The 21,450-nt window shown below is 50.2% G+C and overlaps 2 protein-coding genes across 3 annotated transcripts in view; both read left to right on the forward strand.

Moving 5' to 3' along the window:
• ASAP3 (ArfGAP with SH3 domain, ankyrin repeat and PH domain 3) overlaps window positions 1-1,407 on the forward strand; it is a 39,231-nt gene extending 37,824 nt beyond the window's left edge. For both annotated transcript variants that reach the window (XM_080920576.1, XM_080920577.1), the window contains one exon: window positions 146-1,407. In XM_080920576.1, coding sequence (XP_080776702.1) covers window positions 146-220 — 75 coding nt within the window. In that variant the 3' untranslated portion in view covers window positions 221-1,407. The remainder of the gene's footprint in view (window positions 1-145) is intronic.
• A 2,239-nt stretch (window positions 1,408-3,646) lies between these two features.
• Window positions 3,647-21,450, forward strand: part of TCEA3 (transcription elongation factor A3) — a 28,642-nt gene continuing 10,838 nt past the window's right edge. Inside the window, exons 1-7 of the mRNA XM_080921147.1 lie at window positions 3,647-3,801; window positions 11,632-11,694; window positions 12,319-12,424; window positions 12,925-13,066; window positions 15,017-15,079; window positions 20,855-21,018; window positions 21,194-21,249. Coding sequence (XP_080777273.1) covers window positions 3,733-3,801; window positions 11,632-11,694; window positions 12,319-12,424; window positions 12,925-13,066; window positions 15,017-15,079; window positions 20,855-21,018; window positions 21,194-21,249 — 663 coding nt within the window. The 5' untranslated portion in view covers window positions 3,647-3,732. The remainder of the gene's footprint in view (window positions 3,802-11,631; window positions 11,695-12,318; window positions 12,425-12,924; window positions 13,067-15,016; window positions 15,080-20,854; window positions 21,019-21,193; window positions 21,250-21,450) is intronic.

The following is a 21,450-nucleotide window of genomic DNA, read 5'->3' on the forward strand; positions in this document are numbered from 1 at the left end:
CTCTTTGTGTGGTGGCAACACTGTTAAGCTTGGCGCCACCTTCCTGCTTAGCCCTGTGTGAAGCTGAGTGAAGCCTTGACTGAGCTGTTTCCCAGAGGAGACGCAAAAGGAGCTTTAACTGTCAGCTTCATCCTCCTTTTCCCAGGCTGGCCTCATGGAAGGAGACGGCTCAAAAATCGGGGTTCTCCCGGCAAGTTCCCTGCAACTCTTGCATGACTAGCTCCTTGTTGACTCCTCTGCATGGCTCACCCTGGACCCCAACATTCAGAGCTGGGACCTGAGACCACAGATCTAGGAGCTCACCTTCCTTATGGGAACTATGACCCTGCCAAGGACACTGGCCCCTTCTGTGTTGTGGCTGATGTCCTGGGCCAGGCAGCCCTGGAGTCAGATCTGACAATGTCTGAGTTGGGTTAAGTTACACAACCCTCAATACCACTATATACTGGGATTGTGTGTCTCTCTACAATGGTGGGACTTGTTCTCCGTCGTTCATGCCTAGGCACTGTCTTGTGGCCACTTATCAATCTGTGGTTTTCTTTAGTGAAGTCCAGCTGTGTGTGCAGACCTTTGCCAGGTACCATGGATGCCGCATGAATAAGACACACACCCTGCCGTGAGGTTCCTCATTGGAAAGCTGGGCTCAAGAACTGCCTGGGAACAAGCAGAGCCAGACTGTAGAGGGATGGCTCTGAGCTTGGGGCCGGGACTGACATCAGCTGGTCTCCTACCTTGTCATTGCAATTGTTACATCCCAGTTCTAGGTGGTCAAGGCCTTGATGCACAGGCTAAATACTTAGAGGACAGCCTTACCCTTCCTGGGGTCTGTACTGTGTCCCCCAGCCTGGAAGTAGAATTTGACTCACCTGCCTTGATTCAAAGGCAGAAAAGAAGGGGACGGTCTGAGTTGACTGATCCTGTTTCTCTCACTTTTCTCTTGATGAAAGAAGCCTGGGGGAAGTGAGGGACCAGGAAAGGAGAAAAGTGTGGGGAAGATGAAACTTTCGAGAGTCGGCTTTCTAGGGCCAGAAGTGCCACCATTGCTCAGTCCCAATTACAAAGCCAGACCATCAGCAACCACAGATAGCTCTGCTATATACTAGGTGGTAGGTCCTGCAGGGGTGGGCCAAGCCAAACAGGGGAGGCCAGAGGGCACCCAGTGGATGGCTAGCAATGTGGCTAGGAGTTCACCCTGGAGGCTGCTGTGTTCCATGGTCCTAGAGCAGCAGGATTGTTTCTGAGCTCCAGGTCGGCTATGTTCATCTCGGATTTACTGTTTTACTTATCTCTCTAATAAAGGATTTTGGGGGTAGGGACGAATCCCCCTGGGAGACTCTTGGGACTTGGGATTCTTTCTCTGGACCCAGTGACGGCCATGTTGGTGAAGAATAGTGGTCGGAGAACAACAGGGAGTTTTGCCCTGGTAAAGGCAAAGCTGGTAAGGTCATCACTGAGATCAGGGTGGGGCTGAGCATCCTCCGTCACGGCGTCTTCGTCTGTTTTGTGTTGTAATGGAACGATGAAGACTGGATGCTTTCTACAGTAAAGAGTTTTATTTGGCTTAGGGGTCTGGTGATTGCAAAGTCCAAACAGCATGTCACGAATGCCCTGTAAAAGGCCCCAACTGTCACAACATCATAGAAGGAGAAAGCAAGGCACTTATGTGCAGTGATCAGAAATTTGCCTTATAGCAACTCACTTTTGTCAGAACTAACCCCCCTAAAGACAGAGCCCCTCACACAATTGCCTTCTACTAGGCACCACCCCTTAAAGGCCCAGTCACCCCTCAACATTGCCACTCCAAAACATACCCACCCGGCAAGGGTCAGTCCCACTGCAGTGAATTAGCCAATCCAAAATGTCAGCAGCAAGGCTCAGAACCCCTAGTGTGCAGGAAAGCACACTGGGCGGAACCCAGGGGCCTGAAGCTTGTGGAGGAAGAGGCTGTTGGCAAAGCCAATCTGGCTGCCATGCATACTCACACTCAAAAGCATAAAGGATGCGGGCACAGCGGCACACGTAATTCCAGCACTCTGGGGGCTGGGGCAGGGGCATAGTGAGTTAGAAATATCTTTGAGCTGTCCCTTGGAGAGTAAAGAATGGGGCTTCTATCACCGATGGTGGGACCCTCTGGGGGTATCAGTTTCCTGTCTGCCCCCAGAGCTCACAGGGAGATATGACAGCTGTGTGCAGGTGGCCTCTCCCTTGGACAGGTGGGCAGAGGGGACACAATGGGCACCAGCAGTACTGGCTATGTTCCAGCCACTTCCTGAGAATTAGTCTTCTATTTGCATAAGGTCAGACGGGTTTTCTTAGGGTCCTTCAAGCTTCTTTTGGCCAACAGGTCTCCCAGAAGCTCCACTGAAGAAAACCCTGGCTTTGGCAACACGGTGCTAAGGCCCCACCCACCCTTCCCTGCTCACCTCCACATCCCTATGCTACAGCCACAGACTTCAGTTCCTCCCCGCTGACAATCGGGGACCCTCCCATCCCCAAGCTCCAGGAGAGCAGTCTCACTCCCTTCTGTAAGCTAGAAATACCTGGACCACGGTAGGTGCTCAGTAAATAAATAGAATGAAGGCTTGCTGCCTTGTCGATGACGACGCAGACCTCCCCCGACCACCACCAAACTTCCCACTCTTGCTTTTGGCAGCAATACATTGCACGTCTTGGGAAGGGGATGAGCTCACAGCTGGGCCTTACACTTGCTCTCTCCCTCCTCCCCACCCCAGCTGTGATGAATACAGTCCTCTTTAATGGTTATTTGGCCCAGCCTGCTGCCCCTGAGATCTTTCTTGCTACCGCTTGTCGAATGAAGAAAAGAAAAAAAAAAAATCCTTGACCATCATCACACGGCAGGAGGTGTCCAAACTTGACTCTTTGAAGAAGTTATCTCAGAAAGTTGGGAGATTTCACAGTTCTTCGACGGTCACACACTGTGAGCTCTCTTCTGTGCCCCCTCCAGAACAGAGACCCTCAAAGAAAGGTCATTTTCTGTCAGGAGGGGAACTAGGTTTGCAGAAAATTCTTGGAAGATTTTCCACCCGAGAGCCTAGAGTGGGAGGCACAGTTATTCCCTCCACCGAAAATTACTCTTCCAAGCCCACCCTCTCCCTGCGCACCGCCCTAAAAATCACCCAAAGCTTAGCCTTTCAGAGCGTGGTCCCGATACTCCTTTGAGAGCTTGTTAAAAAAAAAAAAAAAAAAAGACTGGCGGGCAGAGGGCTCTGAGCATACTTCCAAGCCTTGGGCACACCAAAGAGCCTACCTAAGTTAGGGCAGACTTCAGACTCTGCACCAAGATGTGTTGAATTCACTAGCTTTCAGGCTTGAGCATAGCCAACGAAGCTCAATCCTCCCTCTGGGAGCGCAGTGATGCTGAGATGGGTAGCTCCAAACTTCCCACAGCTGCGCTGACACCCCCGGAGAACCCTCATGCTCAAATCTCCCTGGAGCCTGGGGCACCCCTAGGAGTGTTGGAGGAGAAGAGCCCCTTCTCTCCCAGGTTGGTCCTTTCCTCAAGAGGCGCGACCCGCCAGGCTGAGGCAATCTTTGCCCGGGCAGTCCTTGAAGTCTATATTTAGTGCCCGCCACCCCTCCCCCAGCGCTGGGAGGGGCGCGCCCCGCCCCCTCTGAGCTCGAGTGTCCGCTGTGTTTACGGCCCGTGCGGCTCGGGCTTTGGCGCCCGCGGCTGCCCTGTGCCCCTAACCCCGCCGGGCGTCGTGGACCAACATGGGTCTGGAAGAAGAGCTGCTGAGGATCGCCAAAAAGCTGGAGAAGATGGTAGCTCGGAAGAAGACGGTGAGGCTGCAGAGTTTGCAACGCAGCCCCCGGGCCACGGAGGCGCAACTCGGCGCCAGCCACCGGCTTGGTGGGCGTGCCGGCCCTGTGCCCGAAGGGAGCGTGCGGGACTCGGGACGGGGGCGGGAGAGCTGCCAGGCCGGCCGTGGGGGAGGGCTCTCCCACATACTTGCTGGGCACTTAGGGTGGGTGTGTGCGCGGACAGGGAGAGGACCGTACAGGGTCCCCCTCAGGCGCGCGGCTGCTGCAAGTTAGTGTGGACTGGTCGGGTGCGCTCCTGGGCAGCTTGCGCGGAGCAGAAAAAGCTCAAGGAGAGACACAAACCCGGGGGAGGACATTTAGGAATCCGTGGGCTCGGGGTGTGCACGAGGCCCGAGGAGCTGCAGGCGCAGCGAGAACTAGAGGGACACATTTTGGGTGACTTCGAAAAAGATCAGAGAACCTCGGGCTGAGAAGGGGACGCCGAACTGCGTTTGCGTACCCCAAGGAGTGGGCCTATGAGACCCGAGCGAAGGGCCCCGAAGGGGCGCCAGGAGTTCTGTTTGCAACTTTTTCCTTGGCCGCGGGATGGGGCCCTGGCGGGCGGAGGTGAACAGGTGCGGGGCGGGGGAAGGAAAAGATGGGGCCTGGGCTGGCCCAGTGGGGGAGGTGCACGAAGAACTGTGGCAGGAGAGGGGTCCACATCCCTGGTCGCGCGAGGGTTCCGGAGCCCTCAATTCTAGTTGGCGCAGATCTAGAGCCAGATGGAAAGTTAATGTTTGATCTACCTAGCGATCTTTGCCTCGGGCTGGTGGCTGGCGCCTGTGCCAATTCTGGAGGGCGTGGACTGAAAGGGAGAAGACCCGGTGAATGAGGCCCTCAGTGCTGACTGGCCTCGGGGTCCTTTTCTTCTCCTGCATAGTTTCTAGCAACACGTTGCACCAAGACCTGCGTTGCCAGGACATTCCAGGAAAGTTGGAAAATTCAGGGGCCCAAAGAGAGGTTTCAGACCCAGGATGAGTGACAGGCTTGAGCAGCCAAGGAGTGTCAGGCATCCTGCAATAGTTTCCTTGTTACAATGAGAGAGATGGTGGTGTTGGTACAATCGTGAGAGCCTGCGGTTTCCTTGGTTGTAAGATGATGGGTTGTTTGGGGGCGGTGGGGGAGGAGGAGAACGTGGCGGCAGGAGGAGGCGCAGTAGAGAGGGTTGGGAAGTGAGTTAGGGCTGGAGGTAAAGTAAAAAGATGCCTCACACCTTCCCTCAGCTCCCAGCCCCGACTGAGCTGCACTAGGCTTTCCCCAATGTGGCCAGCAAAACCTAACCTCAAATCACAGGACACTCCCCCAGCTAAGAACCCCAAACTGCATGGTATTTCAGGTAGACAGATTGTCTAAGTCTAGCCCCTTGCTCACCCCAGACCTGGGCCAGTAAAGGAAGCCAGAGAGCTCTTGGGTGAGAAACATTAGAGGTAGGAGGAAACTCAGGAGGTTCCAGGGAAGACAGCCAGGTTGAAAAGATTAAGGGGCCTGCTATGGCTTCCCTCTTGGTCCTTTTGCATCCCTGGGCTAGCTATTCTACTCTCCTTTGGACCTCAGTTTCCTCTTCTGCGAAATGGGAAGAGGAAATAGTGCCTCTTGGGGATGGGATCCCGAGTAGTGCCAGGATTGTCAACTGCATGGCTGGCCACAGGGTCCTCACAGGGCACAGCTGTGTCTGGAGTCTGCGCCTGGACTCTTGCAGGGTTTGGGTAGGCACAGAGCTCTGGCCTTCTGCCGGAGGAAGGCGGGCCAGCACTGAGAGTGAAAGTGGACCCGCCCACTGGTGGTTAGTCCAAGAAGGCATACTTCCTGCAATAAGACAGAACCTCCACGTAGCAGCACAGGGCTAGAACTTGTTTATTCAAGGACTTAGGGCTGTGTCAGATTCCCTGAGCACACACCAACTACACAGCTTGCAGGACACACACACACACAAACACACACCAGCCATATGTACACGAATAATACATCAACAGCGCCACACGCTGCTCCCAGCAAGCAGCAGCGTCTATTTGCTTGTGGGACGTGGCTCCGTACACTAACAGGACAGGCATGGCAGTCACGCTGTGTGTGCTCTGACGGTTAAGGCAAAAGGACGCTCCAAAAGCCAACAGCATGGCTTCCCTGGGGAATGCAAAGCCAACAGGCTCGTGACCTTTGTATAGTCCACACAGGGACAAAGAGGCACAGAGCGGCTCAGGCTGCATCTCCGCTACCCCATGCCAGCACTAGAGAGACTGTTAGCCACACAGCAAGGTTGGCACACAGCTTTATGAACCCGTCTACAACACGGGCCCATGAATGTTACGTTCCAGTACGGCCCAGTTATTCAGAAACGTGCACTGAACTGCATAATGACTAGGGAATTTTCAGGAACTTTGCAAACTGTTAAACATAGACATTAAAAAAACAATATGCTTATAATTAGAAAGAACTCCCGGTACAGGGTCTCCCCTGCCAGTACTGTCCCCCACACTATTAGGGATCAGAGATTGTCCAAAAACAACAACAACACCAACACCACCAACAACAACAACAACAAAAAAAAACCAAGATGGTTTGGCAGGTAAAGGTGCTTGGCACTAAGTCTGTTGAACTGAATTTAGAACCCCTGGTGAACTGGGTTCATGGTGGCACACACCTTTAATTCCAGGTCCTGGGAGGCAGATGCAGGTGAATCTCTGTGAGTTCAAGACCAGCCTGATTTACAGAGTGAGTTCCAGGACAGCCAGGACCACATAGAGAAACCCTGTTTTCTCTTAACAACCCAACCTTGGGCTAGAGAGATGGCTCAGTGGTTAAGAGCACTGACTGCTCTTCCAGAGGTCCTGAGTTCAAATCCCAGCAACCACATGGTGACTCACAACCATCTGTCATGGGATCTGATGCCCTCTTCTGGTGTGTCTGAAGACGGCAACATTGTATTCATATATAATAAATACATTAAAGTACTTTAAATACTAAAATACTTTAAAGAAAAGAAAAAAAAAAAACCCAACCTAAACCAAACCAATCTGTGGTGAAAGGAGACACCTGACTCCCATGAGCCATCTTCTTACCTCCTCCACATGTGTGGGCTTTGACATGTGCATGTATGCACACACCTACAACATGTAACTGTAAAAGAAAACCCAGCTCAGGAAAAGCACGTAAGTAGCCTGAGAGTCATCACTGAGACAGTATTCATTTCACAGAAACGTGCAGACACGATGAATCAGGGTTCTCTCCCTGAGGATCAGTCTGCACCAGTGTGTGACTCTCCTTGCTCTGCTGGGATCCAAGACTGTGTCCATATTGGTAGATCTGTGTCTTGAAACAGTATGTGAAGCTCCAAACCCAGTATTTGTTCCAGACTGGCCCTTTCCAAAGTCTCTTGGTTTCCTCTTCTGTGAAATGGGTCGATAATCCTGTAATAGTGGAATTATAAATAGCACCCACTTCCCCAGGGCCTTCTGAGAAGTGGGTGCTTTGTTTTCTTTTTAAGAATTGTCTATTTATAGGAGTACACCATGGCTGTCTTCAGACACACCAGAAGAGGGCATCAGATCCCATGACAGGTGGTTGTGAGCCACCATGTGGTTGCTGGTGAATTGAACTCAGGACCTCTGGAAGAGCAGTCAGTGCTCTTAACTGCTGAGCCATCCCTCCAGCTGTACCTGTTTTTGAGACAAGGTCTTATCTACAGTACGCCTGCCTCAAACGTTAAGTGAGAATGACCTGGAACTCCTGCTCTTCTTGCCTCTACCTCCCAAGAGCTGCGTTTCCAGTTGTGAACCCCCACCTGGTTTATATGGTGTTGGGGCTGGCATGTAAGCTTTGTGCGTGATAAGCAAACAATCTTCTGACTGAACTACCTTCCCATCTTCTTGTGAGAAGCCAGTGCAGGTCAAGGCCTTAGGAACATTCCCAGCACACAGGAAAGCCCTTGGTTAACATTGAACATGGTGGTGTACGCCTACGAGTTCACATAGAGCCCTGTCTGCCGCTCATTCTGGGAGCACAATGAACCTCAGTGCTGAGGGAGCCTAAGGACCGGCAGAGGGTAGCTCACAGGATGTGATCCAGGGCCTGGCAAGGGGAGGCTGGTAGCTGGAACCAGACAAGGGACATAGAGGACATCGTTCATGTCACTCAGGGAATTAATCTCAAGATAGCCAGGGCTGGCTTCTAGTCGCCGAACTTGATCTTAGCCACGAAGCTGAGGGGTAATGGAGCTCTCTGGTATCTGTGAAGCAGGTACCAGGAAGGAGAAGGCTAAGATGGATGAAGGTGTGTTTAGGACCTGGCAGGCAGATTTTCAACTCCAAGCTTCCTTCTTTCTCCCCCCATTCTGCTTCCTACTTCATTTGTTCTTTAAAATCAGTAATTTTTTTTTTTATCCTTTGTGTATGGGACTTTTGCCTGAATGTATATTATGCCTGGGTACCACAGACCTGGTCCCTGAGGAGACCGAAAGAGGGTGTTGGATCCCTTGGAACTGGAGTTACAGGTGGCTGTGAGCCACCGTATGGGTGATGGGAACTGAGTTCTCTTTCCAGGATGGTTGGCCAGGGCTCTGTTGCACAGAGAAAACTCCTGTCTTGAAAAACCAAAAAAAAAAAAAAAAAAAAAACCAGAGGCCGACTAGGGAGATGGGTTAGTACATAAAGGTACTGCTAAGCCCAGTGACCTGAGTTTGACCTCTGGAACCCACAGTGGAAGGAGAGAACCAGCTCCAGTCAGTGCCCTCTGACCTCCACACATGCACCTTGGTAGGCACATGATCTGCTTTCCCCACAAGGTAAATAAGTGGAGGAAAATATGATTAGTATTTTAAAATATTTTTATAGCGCCAACTCAGGAGCCAGGCTGGGACACACCTTTAATCCCAGCACTTCATAGGCAGAGGCCAACCTGGTCTACAGAGTGAGTTCCAGGACAGCCAGAGCTACACAGAGAAATGTTGTCCTCCAGAAGAAAACCAAACTAAACCAAAAACAAAAATAGTTAGAGATGGAGAGATGGCCCAGTGGTTAGAGCTGGAGAGATAGCACCATGGTTAGAGTTGGAGAGATGGCCCACTGGTTAGAGATGGAGAGATGGCTCAGACATTAAGAATATATACTGCACTTCAGGGAATTAGGGTTCAGTTTCTCACACCCACATTGGGCAGCTCACAACTGTTAGGATCCAGGAATCACCTCACAAACCACACGGACACGGATCTCAGACAGACAGGGATAGTTTATTTAGCCCCAGGACTGGTTGACCAGGGCCAAGGTCCAAATTTGGGAACTTAACCATGACTCCGAGTTAAGATCCTACAGGGTTTTTGAGCCCCAAATCCATCGCCATCTGTGCCAAGTTATTTGACTGACCCTGGTTTGGGGACAGGAGGTTTCCTTAGGAACATGTCTTTGTTGTACAGGCATCTGCTCCCATTGGCTGAGGCATCCACCTATGGCAGGGACTTGCCTTGTCTAACATCCATGTCCTAACTTGTCTACCAGGATGTCAGTTGCCCACATACATGTCTCTTTCTGTCAAGTAAGATGTCAGTTCCCAGGGAGGTCTTGGGAACTTAAGTGTTACTGGACCACTACTCAAAATGGAAGACTTATTCCAAATAGTTACTTTTTTTTTTTTTTTGATTCAATAAAGTTTTATTTTCCCAAATGTACAGCTGATTGAACCTGTTCAAGCATCTTCACCAGCAGCTGGGGCATCTCCATCCTTTGTGTTCCTGGCGTAAATGACTTGGGCTCTGTGCTTTGAAGCCAGCTTGATAAGACCTTTACTGCTCCTGAAGGGCTGCCCTGGCCAAGGAACCCTGGATCCTCAGTCTCTCAGAGACCACGGCTGGAGTGATAAACTTATAGTTGGGAACTTCCTTACAAAGTTTATTTTATGTAGCTTTGTCAAACAGGACGAGATTGTTCAGCTTGTCCCAAACTTTGCCTTTGGACTACTTCTTTCTGGCCCTGCCACCAGATTTATTTACTGGGTCTTTGTCTGTTTTGGCTGACTTTCCGGCATCTTTCTTCTTGTCGTCTTTGGGCGGTATGGCGAAGCTCAGAGAGTGGTGTAGACCACTGCAGCCTCACTAAGATGTTGGAAAAAGCCTAATAGTTACGTATAATGGTGCAGGTGTCTCTTATGTTGGGGCCCATCTCAGGGGCAGCTTATAAAGGCCAATGCCATAAAAGCTCATACACAGGTGCAGGAAGTGCTGTTGGGTGGTTGGTCCAGATCCAAACTTATTGTGGGTAACTGTGCAAAACAGTTCTATTGAATTCTATCATGACTGTTTTCTAAGGGCATAGAACATAAGAGAATATGTGACCAATCTTGGCATTAGAAAGTTTCCTAGTGGGGCTGGAGAAATAGCTCAGCGGTTAAGAGCACTGACTGCTCTTCCAGAGGTCCTGAGTTCAATTCCCAGCAACCACATGATGGCTCATAACCATCTGTAATGAGATCTGATGTCCTCTTCTGATGTGTCTGGAGACAGCTACAGTGTACTCACAAAGTAAATAAATCTTTAAGAGAGAGAGAGAGAGAGAAAGAGAGAGAGAGAACATTTCCTAGTATCAGCAGAAATGTATGAGAAAGCTTCCTTATAAGGGCAGACTAGCCAGGTAACAATTACCCAGGCCTTAACACTTTACCTAGGCCTTAACATTACGTCTAGGTCTTAATGTTTTATTGAGGTCCTAACAACAACCACCTGTGATTCCAGCTGTAGGGGACATGACATTCTGCATTCACATGCACATATAAAACATATGGCTGGAGAAATGACTCAATGATTAAGAGCACTAGCTGGTCTTATAGAAGACCCCAGTTCAGTTCCCAGAACCCACTCGATAGCTCCTAACCGTGCATAATTCCAGTTCCAGGGGAGTCTAGTGCCCTGTTCTGACCTCCATAGGTTCCGGTATGCATGTGGTGCACATACATGCATGTAGACAAAACATACATTTGAAATAAAATGTTTAAATTATCATATGCACACACATAATTAGCTGTGCCTGTTTGAAGACTGGACTTCCATGCCCAGCACCTATCAGCTGACTGTACTCTTAGCCAGTGTTGGAGGTAGAGACAAGGGTTCCCCAGAGCAAGCCAATTAACTCGAACTGTCCAGATTAACCATCTCTGGGATTAATTGAAAGACCATGTTCAAAACATAGGGTGGAGAATGCTGGAGAAAGACAGATGCCAACCTCTGGCCACCACACACACGTGAACACATATACTAGGGTGAGATACACACACACAAACACACAAGAAAAAAGGTTTATATAATCACACAACAGTACATGTGGCTTACCGGGTGCCTATAATACCTCAATAACACAGATCTAAAATCTGGAAAGGGCCAGGTGCAGTAACAGCAGCTTGGGACTTTGAAGCAGGAGGATGTGAGAGTTCTAAGCTAGCCCAGGCAACGCAGTGAGATCCTCCCACATTGAACAAAATAAGCAAAAAGCCCTAGTCCTTACCCCTGGAAGCTCACAGTAGGAGAGGGAAAGAGGTGCACAGAAATAGGAGGCATGGAAGCTTCAAGTATCCAGCAGTAAGCTCAGACTGGACACAGGCTGGGCAGCGACCTGCAGGGCAGAAAGTGAGGCAGGGAGAAAGAGAAGGGGAAGTGATGGGAGGTGCCACTAGCCAACTGGTCTGGGGCTAGAGCCTTTCCCCATCTCCTTTCAAGGAAAGCCACCCCTGTCCTTGGACCACACATTTGTCTGCTTGTCCAGGAGCGCTCATTGTGGGGGAGGGGGCAGAGCCACATCTTTGTCTCAGTGTTTTTCTTGGGACTTCCCGCAGGAAGGGGCCCTGGACCTTCTGCAGAAGCTGAACAGTTGCCAGATGTCCATCCAGCTGCTACAGGTGGGAGAAAGGGCTCTTGAAGTAGTTGCTCTGTGGGAGGGAAAGACCTCATGGAGGTTTCTGGGGATGGAGGAGACTTCTGGGGGTGAGGGTACTGGGAACGTCTCTTGAGGGTAGCTTCTTTTCCAGGCTCAGGGTCCTTGAGTTTAGGGAGAAAGAACTTTGCTTTCCTTGGATTTTTAGCCAAAGCCTGTGAGATAGATGTAAGAGGCTCATGACCCAGGGAGAGGGAGGAGTCCTCCTGCTTTCGAATCTTCCTTAGATTTCCCACAACCCCCCAAACTTTACTAGAGATTTCTGGCCACACAGAACAAACACAGATCTAAGATGTGGCAGCCAGAGGTAGGTCTAAGTCTCGACTTTCTCCCAAGGCATCTAGTGGACTGAGAATGGTACAGGGTCCTCGGTACAGCCAACACTCACGCCAACCCAGCTTCCTACCAACATTGCCTATCTGTGTAGGCTTGAGTCTCAGGCAGGGTAGCGGTCAGAGTGAGCATAGTTCTAGGATGGATGATCAAGGTGATGTCCTCTGTGGGGGTCAGGGCAAGGACCCTGGAGAGGTCTAGATTGGAGGGAAGCGATGGTTGAGCTGGGGCTGCTCTCTTCATCCTTCCCTCGCAGACCACCAGGATCGGAGTCGCCGTCAATGGAGTTCGCAAGCACTGCTCAGACAAGGAGGTGGTGTCCTTGGCCAAAGTCCTCATTAAAAACTGGAAGCGGCTGCTGGGTGAGAGGGGGCAAGACCAATAGGAGATGGGGCTTCCTCCCTGTATATGAGAGAGACCATGCCTGGCTGGTGGTAGGCGCTCAGCTTATGCCGTTGAGTTATTCACTAAATGGCATGTGCCCTCAGAATCATGGAGTTCACAGTGTTGTGTGTGCAGATATGAGATCTATATGTAGCATGTAAGTTTTAGTGTATGTATCTCTATATTCTGTTTGTGTGCATATACGTGCACATTGCCCGACTCTGCATAGCTGAGTATGCCGCTGTATTCCATGTAAGGTGTACATGTTCTATCTGTGTCTCTGTGTGTGCATGCACATGTGTGTGCAGTGCATTCCTGTGTATGTGCATGTGTGTATAGTGCACATGTGGGTGCATGCATGCGTGTGATGGGCATGCATGCAGCTGTCCCCCTGTCCTAGTCCTGTGTTCCCCAGGGACCAAAGTCACACAGCTCTGTGTTGTAAAGTTGCTGAGTATTGCTACAATTTCACTTTCAGACTCTCCTAGAAGCAGCAAAGGAGAAAGAGAAGAAAGAGAAAAAGCAAAGAAGAAAGAGAAAGGACTCAGCTGTTCAGACTGGAAACCAGAAGCAGGCCTTTCTCCACCAAGGAAGAAAGGAGGAGGAGAGCACAAAGCCAGGTACTTCTTTCTTGGGCTGGAGAGAAGGGGCTCGTACTTGTCACATCTTTCCCCAGCAGCTGTTTGGAGAATTTCTTGAAGACAGCCCCGTAGGTAAATGTTAGTATCTCCTCCGGCGCTCACCCTGAGGTTCTGGGCTCAATCTGACTGATTTGCATGGCCCCAGTGTCACCCAGAACAGTAAAGAGATGGGAAGCATGCCAGCCATGCAGCCCTGCCATTGCTCAGCTTTGAGAGGTCACAGAAGCCAGGCACAGCGGCACACGCAGCCATAAACACAGCACTCAAGTGTGTGGGGGGAGCGGGAGATCATGGGTTTGTGGTCAGTCTGGGCAGTGATGTTGCCTGGCAACCAGCCCACATCCCACCTTCATCAGGTCTGAGGGGTGGAGCATGCCTGGACTTTGTTTGTCCATTGAGAAGAGAAGTGATTGATCACTACTTACTCAGCATTTGTGTTAAGCCACCAGGAAGCAGAGGATCCTGGGACTAAGGACTTTCCAGATCCCACAGTTTTTATGTGGGAGTGGGGCTGGATCTGTGCCTCTGTGGAGAGGAACAGAACGGGATGGTCTCAACCCCATGCCCACCCCTTTTGCCCACCCTAGCTAGGTGCTCCTCAAAGCATGTGTGTCTTGGATAGGACACAAATGTCATGTTTATTATGGTAGATTAAAGATTTGGTGGGCATATAGATAAGCCGTAGGGGAAGCTGAGGCAGGAGGATAGCTTGAGAGAACTTGGAGTTCTGCCCTGGGTGACATAGTGAGCCCCCATTTCAAAACTTTTTTTTTTTTTCAAAAAGTAGCTAAATCTCTCTTAGTCTCTGTAGCTGGGAAATCTTCTAACTTGTTGGGGTTTACGTTTGGCCACCAGACAATTAATAGGTTTGTGGTAAACACAGTCACGATCCAGACACATACCTTCAAAATCTTCTAAATGCCTCAATGGAAAAAAAAAAGTGTGTGTGGAGGTCAGGGGACAACTTGTAGAAGTCAAATCTGTCTCCTACCATGTGGGTTCAGGGTACCAAACTCAGGCCACCAGGCTTGGCATCTCCCCCTCTCCTCTCCCTCTCCCCTCCCCTTCTCCATCTCCCATCTCCCTTTTTCTTCCTGCCTTCTCTTTCCTCTCTTCCTGCCCCTTGTTGCCTCTCTCCACAGTGCTGGGGATAGACCCTAGGGCCTTACACATGCCAGGCAAGCCCCCTACCACCGAGGTCACCCAGCCCAGTCCCCCTACCACACTGCTCTTTACATAACTTCCCTTTTTTTCTTTTTAAAGATGTATTTATTTATTTAATTTACTTATCCAATATATAGGCAATATATAGAGGGCATCAGATCCCATCCACATGGTTGTGAGCCACCATGTGGGTGCTGGGAATTGAACTCAGGATCTCTGGACAAGCAGTCAGTGCTCTTAACCACTGAGCCATCTCTCTAGCCGTGGACACTGCTTTCTGATAAGACTTTGGGCACAGCACATACCTGATCTTGTCCCCTACTGTTCCTGCTTGCCAACTAAACTCAACTCTCCTACTTCCTCCCAAGCCTGTGTGTATGCTTCCCCCAACTTCCGAAGGCCATCTTAGTCTCTCCAACTTTAGATACATGTACCTGCCGGGGCACCCAGGCCAGAGCCTGCCTCGACAGCAGAGAGAAGGGCCTGCTGAGGGCTCTCATTAGAATAATTCAGAGTTACAGGGTTGCATCCAGGTGGCCTTCCTGCAGACATCTGTTTCCTCCCTTGTATTGTTCTGTCAGGTAGAGGTGGGTGCATGAGGGACTAGTGGGGTACCTTGGAGCCTCTCTTTCCCTGGCAGCTGCAGCCCAGGCAGGCTCCCTCCTCCTCTGCCCGGCCAGCCTTGCTCCAGGGTTTCCCCTCCCAGCAAAGCAATGTGGTTGTCAGCCTACAAGACAGCATCATCTCCAGTTTTGTGTCTTTCAGGAGAGACTCTGTAGACTCCAGGTCATCCACCACCTCCTCTCCCAAAAGGCCTACTCTGGAAAGGTAAAGGAAGGGGCCTTGTTCGGCAGTAATGGGGGCAGGGCTCTCTGTTCAGCTGGGGAAGCTGGAGGTAGGAGAAGAAACCTACACTACCTTACCTCCAAGTTCTAGGATCTGTAGGCGTGACTGCTGTCCAGTCACTGTTGCTCCAGCACCATGTGCCTTGCCCAGGGTCAAGCTGAGCTCAGTAAGGATAGCCAGGTCTATACAGAGAAACCCTGTCTTGAAAAACAAACAAGTCAAAGCCAGGATCTGGGAGACAGGAGGATTGCTATAAACTCAAGGTTAGCCTAGGCTATACCATAAGAGGTAAGGGAAGCTGGTTATGCCGGTGTTGGGGCCATACTTAGCCAAGAGCCCTTCCTGTATGAAGGGCCTGACAGAATCAAGGAACAGTGACAGTCATCAGGAGCAGACGGGGTAGGTGCTGCACAGGTGAGTCCCACCCCTCATGGATCCTTTAGAAACTGGAACCCCTGGCTTGGGAACGGCTCCACCAAAGTTATCAGGCATGTCCTGGTGCCTGCATCAGATTGTAGGGCTCAGAGCAGAAAAAGAGAACAGTTAGAAGGTATTGGATGGGGTGGGATTTATGGAAGGTTGGATGTGGGATATGAGACAATACAGGGTACCAACAATGATCCCGGAGTCCCTGCGGTTGGAGCTGCAGGGATGGAAGACTGCATGGGGTGCATTGCTAAGAATTCAGGTCTGAGGCTGGGATGAAAGTGCTTGCCTAGCACGAACAGAGTCCTGGAGTTCATTCCCCACCATTGTGTAAACCAGGCACGCTGATACATGCCTGGGATCCGGGGAACTCTGGAGATGCAGGCAGGAGAATCAGAAATCGAAGGTCATCATTAAGTACGTCGAGCGTTCACCCAGGCTGGACAGCATGAGGCCATGTCTCCACTGATAAGAGTTCAGATCTGCTGAGCTGGCTGTGGTGACCTGACAGGCAGAGGCAGTTGGATCACAGTTTGAAGACTAGTGCAGAGTGTGGCTAACTAGACAACCTGCCTACCTGAGGGGTAACACTACCCAGCCCTAACCAATGGCTGCCTTATGACAATGCACATCCTTCAGGGTCTCACTATGTATTTAAGGTTAAGGAAAGTATGCAGCCAGGTTCTCTCTCTTTTCTAAATATTTATTTATTATGTATGTATCACACAGCTTTCTGCCTGCATGTATGCCTCCAGGCCAGAAGAGGGCACCAGATCCCATTACAGATGGTTGTGAGCCACCACGTGGTTGCTGGGAATTGAACTCAGGACCTCTGGAAGAGCAGACAGTGCTCTTAACCTCTGAGCCATCCCTCCAGCTTCCAGGATGTCACTTTTAAGGCTCCTGGGCTCAAGCAGTCTTACTGCCTTAGCTTTCTAAGTAACTGAGTGTACAGATGTGTCAGCATGCGTGACCGTCATCCTCCAGGGTCTTTCCATGTTTTTATTTATCATCCTGTGTGTGAGATGTGTGGAGCTGGTTCTCTCTTTCTCTCCTTATGTGGATTCTGAGGTTCAAACTTAGGGCACCAGGCTTACGTGGCCATCTCTTTGGCCGAAATCTTCCGGTATTAAAATTATCCTTACATTGATTTGATTGATTGGTTGTATATGTATGTGTTGGCCATACACAGGGAGGCCAAGGGACAGCTCATAGGGGTTCTCTCCTTCCACTGCGTGGGTTCCAGGGATGAAGCTCAGGTTGTCAGGTTTGGTGGCAAGCACCCACAATCTCAGTAACCCACAATCCACCAGTTTTATGTGTTTCACTGTTGTTGTTGTCGATTAGCTTAATTTAAGTGTATATGTGTTTGACTGCATGAGCTCATATGCACCATACATGTGCAGGAACCCAGAGGCCAAAAAAGGGCACTGATCCCTGGACCTAGAGCCATGATGGGAAGGCAACTGAGGTCCTCTCTACATGAGCAGTTAGCACTCTCTCACTTGCCGAGCCTGTCTTCCGCAGTGTTCCAGCTATCAAAGGACATCTATAAATGAATATTTCTTCCTATGGCATTTCCAGTTGTAAATATCGGCCACTTGTGCAGATTTTTCTAAGACACCACGGGACACACAATGTGACCCACCAGGGTGCAGCCTCTAAAGCCAGGCAAAGATCAAAACTCAGGACCTCTGAGTCAGGACAGAGGTTGCATACCGATTTACTAGCTTGGATGTTCTTTTGGATCTATAGCTTGGATTTCACAGAGTGGCTACACCGTGCGGTGGGAACACAGAAAGAATGTCAAGGAATGCCTTACATAGGAAGGGGAATCTGAGCTGGGGGTTGGTCTGCACACTCGAAGATGGCTTTACTCTGAGAAAGCAGTTCAAAGGTGTGGCAACGGGAGTGAGCAGTGTTCTGAGACCTATAGCTGGGATGCCCACACACATGCAGAGACACAGATACACACCCAGGACACACAGAACCACAAATAGACACACAGACACAGAGACAGACTGATACACACAGATACACAAAGACAGATACATACAGAAAGACATACACAGAGACAGACACACACACAGATACATATGCGCGCGCACACACACACAACAAGCAGGCAAACAAACAACTCTATGGAGTTGCTTATAATCCAGACTTTGGTTTAGCAGCAACTGTAAGTTGCAGTAACTGAATTGTCCATGGGGTGGCGCACAGGAACAGCAAGCATATACCTCTGCCAGGCACCAGAGAAGATTTCTAAGCGCAGGCACTAGTGCTGGGACTGAGGCTGCGGCTGACAAAGTGGGAGCAGAGGGAGAGCGCAGATACAATGCACCTAATCCCGAGCCTCACTACTGATGCCCTTCCTGGAGTTTGGCAGTCCCTAACAGTATGAGTGTGACTGGAGCAAACACAACCTAGTCACAAAAGCCAGACAGCCAGCTCCTGGCCAAGCTGCAAGGCACAGAGACAGGGTCCAGAGAGGAAAGTGCTCCAATCAGCTGCAGCTTTTGTGGGTAAGAAGACTCTGGAGAACTCTCGCTTCTAGACACAGAGAAATGCGTCAGGAGAACCGGAAAGACGGACAGCTCTTCTTGGTCTGACTCAGCCACTTGGATGTTGGATGGATGACTTTGGACAAACTCAGTTTCACTCACTGGGACTCGCTGTATCAATCTGCGGGGTGGAAGTGATTTTTGACCTCCCAGGGTCATTGTGGGGATCAGATGATGAAATGGAAAGCCTGGGGTTGCTCTTAATCACACACTGCTAAGGTGGTGTGTGCTTTAGTAACCCTCATGTGACCCGATACTTTTTACTGGAATTTTCTAAGGTTCTTTAGTCCTTCCAACAGACCCATAAGATGGGTCCTTTGTTATTTCTATTCTACATGGGAGGCATCCGAGGGTAAAGAACCTACCCAAGGTCAAAGTGGGTATACCAGGCCTTGGAGTTTGCCTTGGAAGCCTAGATTTGTGTGCGTGCATGCTCATTGCTCGTGTGTGTGTGTGTGTGTGTGTGTGTGTGTGTGTGGCACACACATGGAGGTCAGAGGACAACTTTGGGAAACTGCTTTTCTCTTTCCTCTCTGTGGGTTCTAAGATTGAAACCAAGTCACCACACAGCTATTGTCACCAGCTGAGCCATCAACGCCTGGATCTTTTAGAGACTGGGAGATGAGACTAGGTCGGCCCTTATTAGGTAGCCCAGGCTGGAACTCAGGATCCTCTTGCCTCAGACTCCTGACCACTGGATGGTCACGGGCATGTGCTGTCACATCCAGCTCTGGAGCTTAGACTCAAACTCACAGTGTAGGCTTTCCAAACGTGTCTTTACTGCCAACTCCAAAACCCTGTGCCGTGGGCTTCCTCGGTGTGAGCCCTGAACCTTATGTGTGCCAGGCAACACATAGCAGGGAATGGGAGAGTGAGCCCTCTTGTAAGGGAAAAGAAATGCACTCCCTGGTTCTTCAGCCCTTTAGATTCATCAGCCTTCATCATGTACCCAACAGCCATTTAGCAAGCTAAGTATGGGCACTGCTACGGGCATAAATGAGCCACTCGGTCCCTGTGTGGACTGTCATTTGAAGAGGGAAGCAGACAATGTTTATAAACACATTCGGGAGTTAATTATAGACTTGGGTAAGTACTACGCAGTAGGAAAACAGGGCGGAGACAGACTCCCTGAAGACATGACCTTTGAGAACAGGTAAGAGGGAGCGCTGTTTTAAACTCTGGGAAATGCTGGCTACTCACTCAGTTCTATTCTCAGACAAACTCCTTAGGTACAGTGGTGCATGCCTCTTATCCCAGCACCAGGGAGGCAGAGGCAGGCAGATCCATGAGTTCTAGGCCAGCCTGGTCTAAAGAGTGAGTTCCAGGATAGTTGAGGCTACACAGAAAAACCTGTCTCAAAAAAACCAAAACAAAGCAACCCAACAACCCATCCCCTAAAAGAAAAGACAGATTGAGAGATAGCTCAGCAAACATGAGTACAGCCTACAGCACTCCTGAGAAGTCGGGCATGGTAGTGTGCGCACATGCTTACAATCCCAGTCCCAGAGAGGTGAAGGCAGGAAGATCCCTGGGAATTCCTGGCTGGCCAGCCTAGCCTAACCATGGTGAGCAAAGTCCCAGCAAGACAGAGTATCTCCAACAACGAGGTGGCTGGCTGCTGAGAAACACCTGAGGTTGACTGCGCGCGCGCGCGCGCGCACACACACACACACACACACACACACTAACCACAAAAATCAATCGAGCTGGGGATGTGGTTCGGTTATTAGCATGCTTTCCTGGCAGACTCAAAGCTTAGGCTTAAACCCCAATGTTTTCATAAGCCAGGCAGGGAGGCACATCTATAGTCTTAGCAGTTGGGAGGCGGAGGCAGGAGGATCAGAGAAGTTCAGTGCTGTCCTCAGCTACGTAGTAAGTTTGAGGACAGCCTGGACTGTGAGATCTTTTTTTTTTTTTTTTTCCCAGCTAGTCACTGCAGTTAAATGGGGTCACTGTAGGCAATGTCACTATCGGAGACAGTGAAGCTGTTGACACACAACCCTTGTCTTGGTGAACCATTCCAGTACAACTCAGTAATGGGATTTTCCAAGTTTGTTTCTTTGTATACAAATAGGATGGTGAAGGTATTGACCACCGGGGACTCCTATGACGATTAAACTAGAAAATGTCCAAGAAGTGCTTGACCCAATTCTGGTATTTGGTAGGAGCCAGGCCTCTTAAGCGATGGTAGACGGTCAGCACTCGGTAGACTGGAACTCTGGGAGGGAGGGAGATGATCCCACCTGGCTACTTGTTTTTGGCACAGTTTCTGGAGAGTAAGATCCTGATAAATGATGGATGGGTAAGTGGACGGATGAACAGACAGTGAATGGACAGATGGACGGATGGATAATATATAGATGTATTCAGTATCTTATAAATACTGGATGTGGAGGGGTTGGAGGGATGGCTCAGAGGTTAAGGGCGCTGACTGCTCTTCCAAGAGGTCCTGAGTTCAATTCCCAACAACCACATGGTGGCTCACAACCATCTGTAATGGGATCCGATGCCCTCTTCTGGTGCGTCTGAAGACAGCGATGGTGTAGTCATAAATAAATAATTATATTTAAAAAATAGTATCTGCCTTCTGGAATTGTTCTCTGAGAATTAACCAAGATGATCTTCATCGAGAATTACAAGCAGCACCTGCCTCAGAGAGTGTCGTGAGAGTTAGAGAGCATCCACACCGAAGGAAACATCTAGAATGCTGATCTCCATGGTCTGTTTACCTAATGTCAACATGTCCACAACTGATTGTCCTCCTCAGATCCAACAGCAGAAGATTTAAGGTGGAAACTCCCAAGACCCCCAGCAGCCCCTCAACTCCCACATTCGCCTCTGCTGTCTGTCTCCTGGCGCCCTGCTATCTCACAGGGGACTCTGTCCGGGACAAATGTATGGAGATGCTGTCAGCCGCTCTGAAGGCAGAAGGTGAGGGCTTGGGCTGGGGAGGAGGGAGGAGAAGCAGCAGGTCAGACACTGTTTGCTTTCTTGTTTGTTTGTTGTTGAGACAGAAGCTCCAGTAGGGGTACAAGGAATCCCATTGTCAAGAATCATCCCTGGCAAAGTTGTGCAGGGCTAATGTCTGTGTCCCGACCTCTTATAGATGACTTCAAGGACTATGGAGTCAACTGTGACAAGCTGGCCTCAGAAATAGAAGACCATATCCTCATGTCTCGTGGGGCAGGGGCTGCCTAAACTGTCTAGTTGCCGGGTGTGGGTGCTGCTCTGGAAACAGCTCCCTGCTCTGCCCTTGAACCAGAGCTTCTGAGCACAGCTGACACTGCTCTTGGGTCCTGCCCTGCCCATCAGCGGTTTCCCCGGGTTCATCTGATTGCAGGCAAGGCACCGGGGTACTGGGAA

This window comes from Micromys minutus (assembly GCF_963924665.1).
Source record: "Micromys minutus genome assembly, chromosome: 9".
NCBI lineage: Eukaryota > Metazoa > Chordata > Mammalia > Rodentia > Muridae > Micromys > Micromys minutus.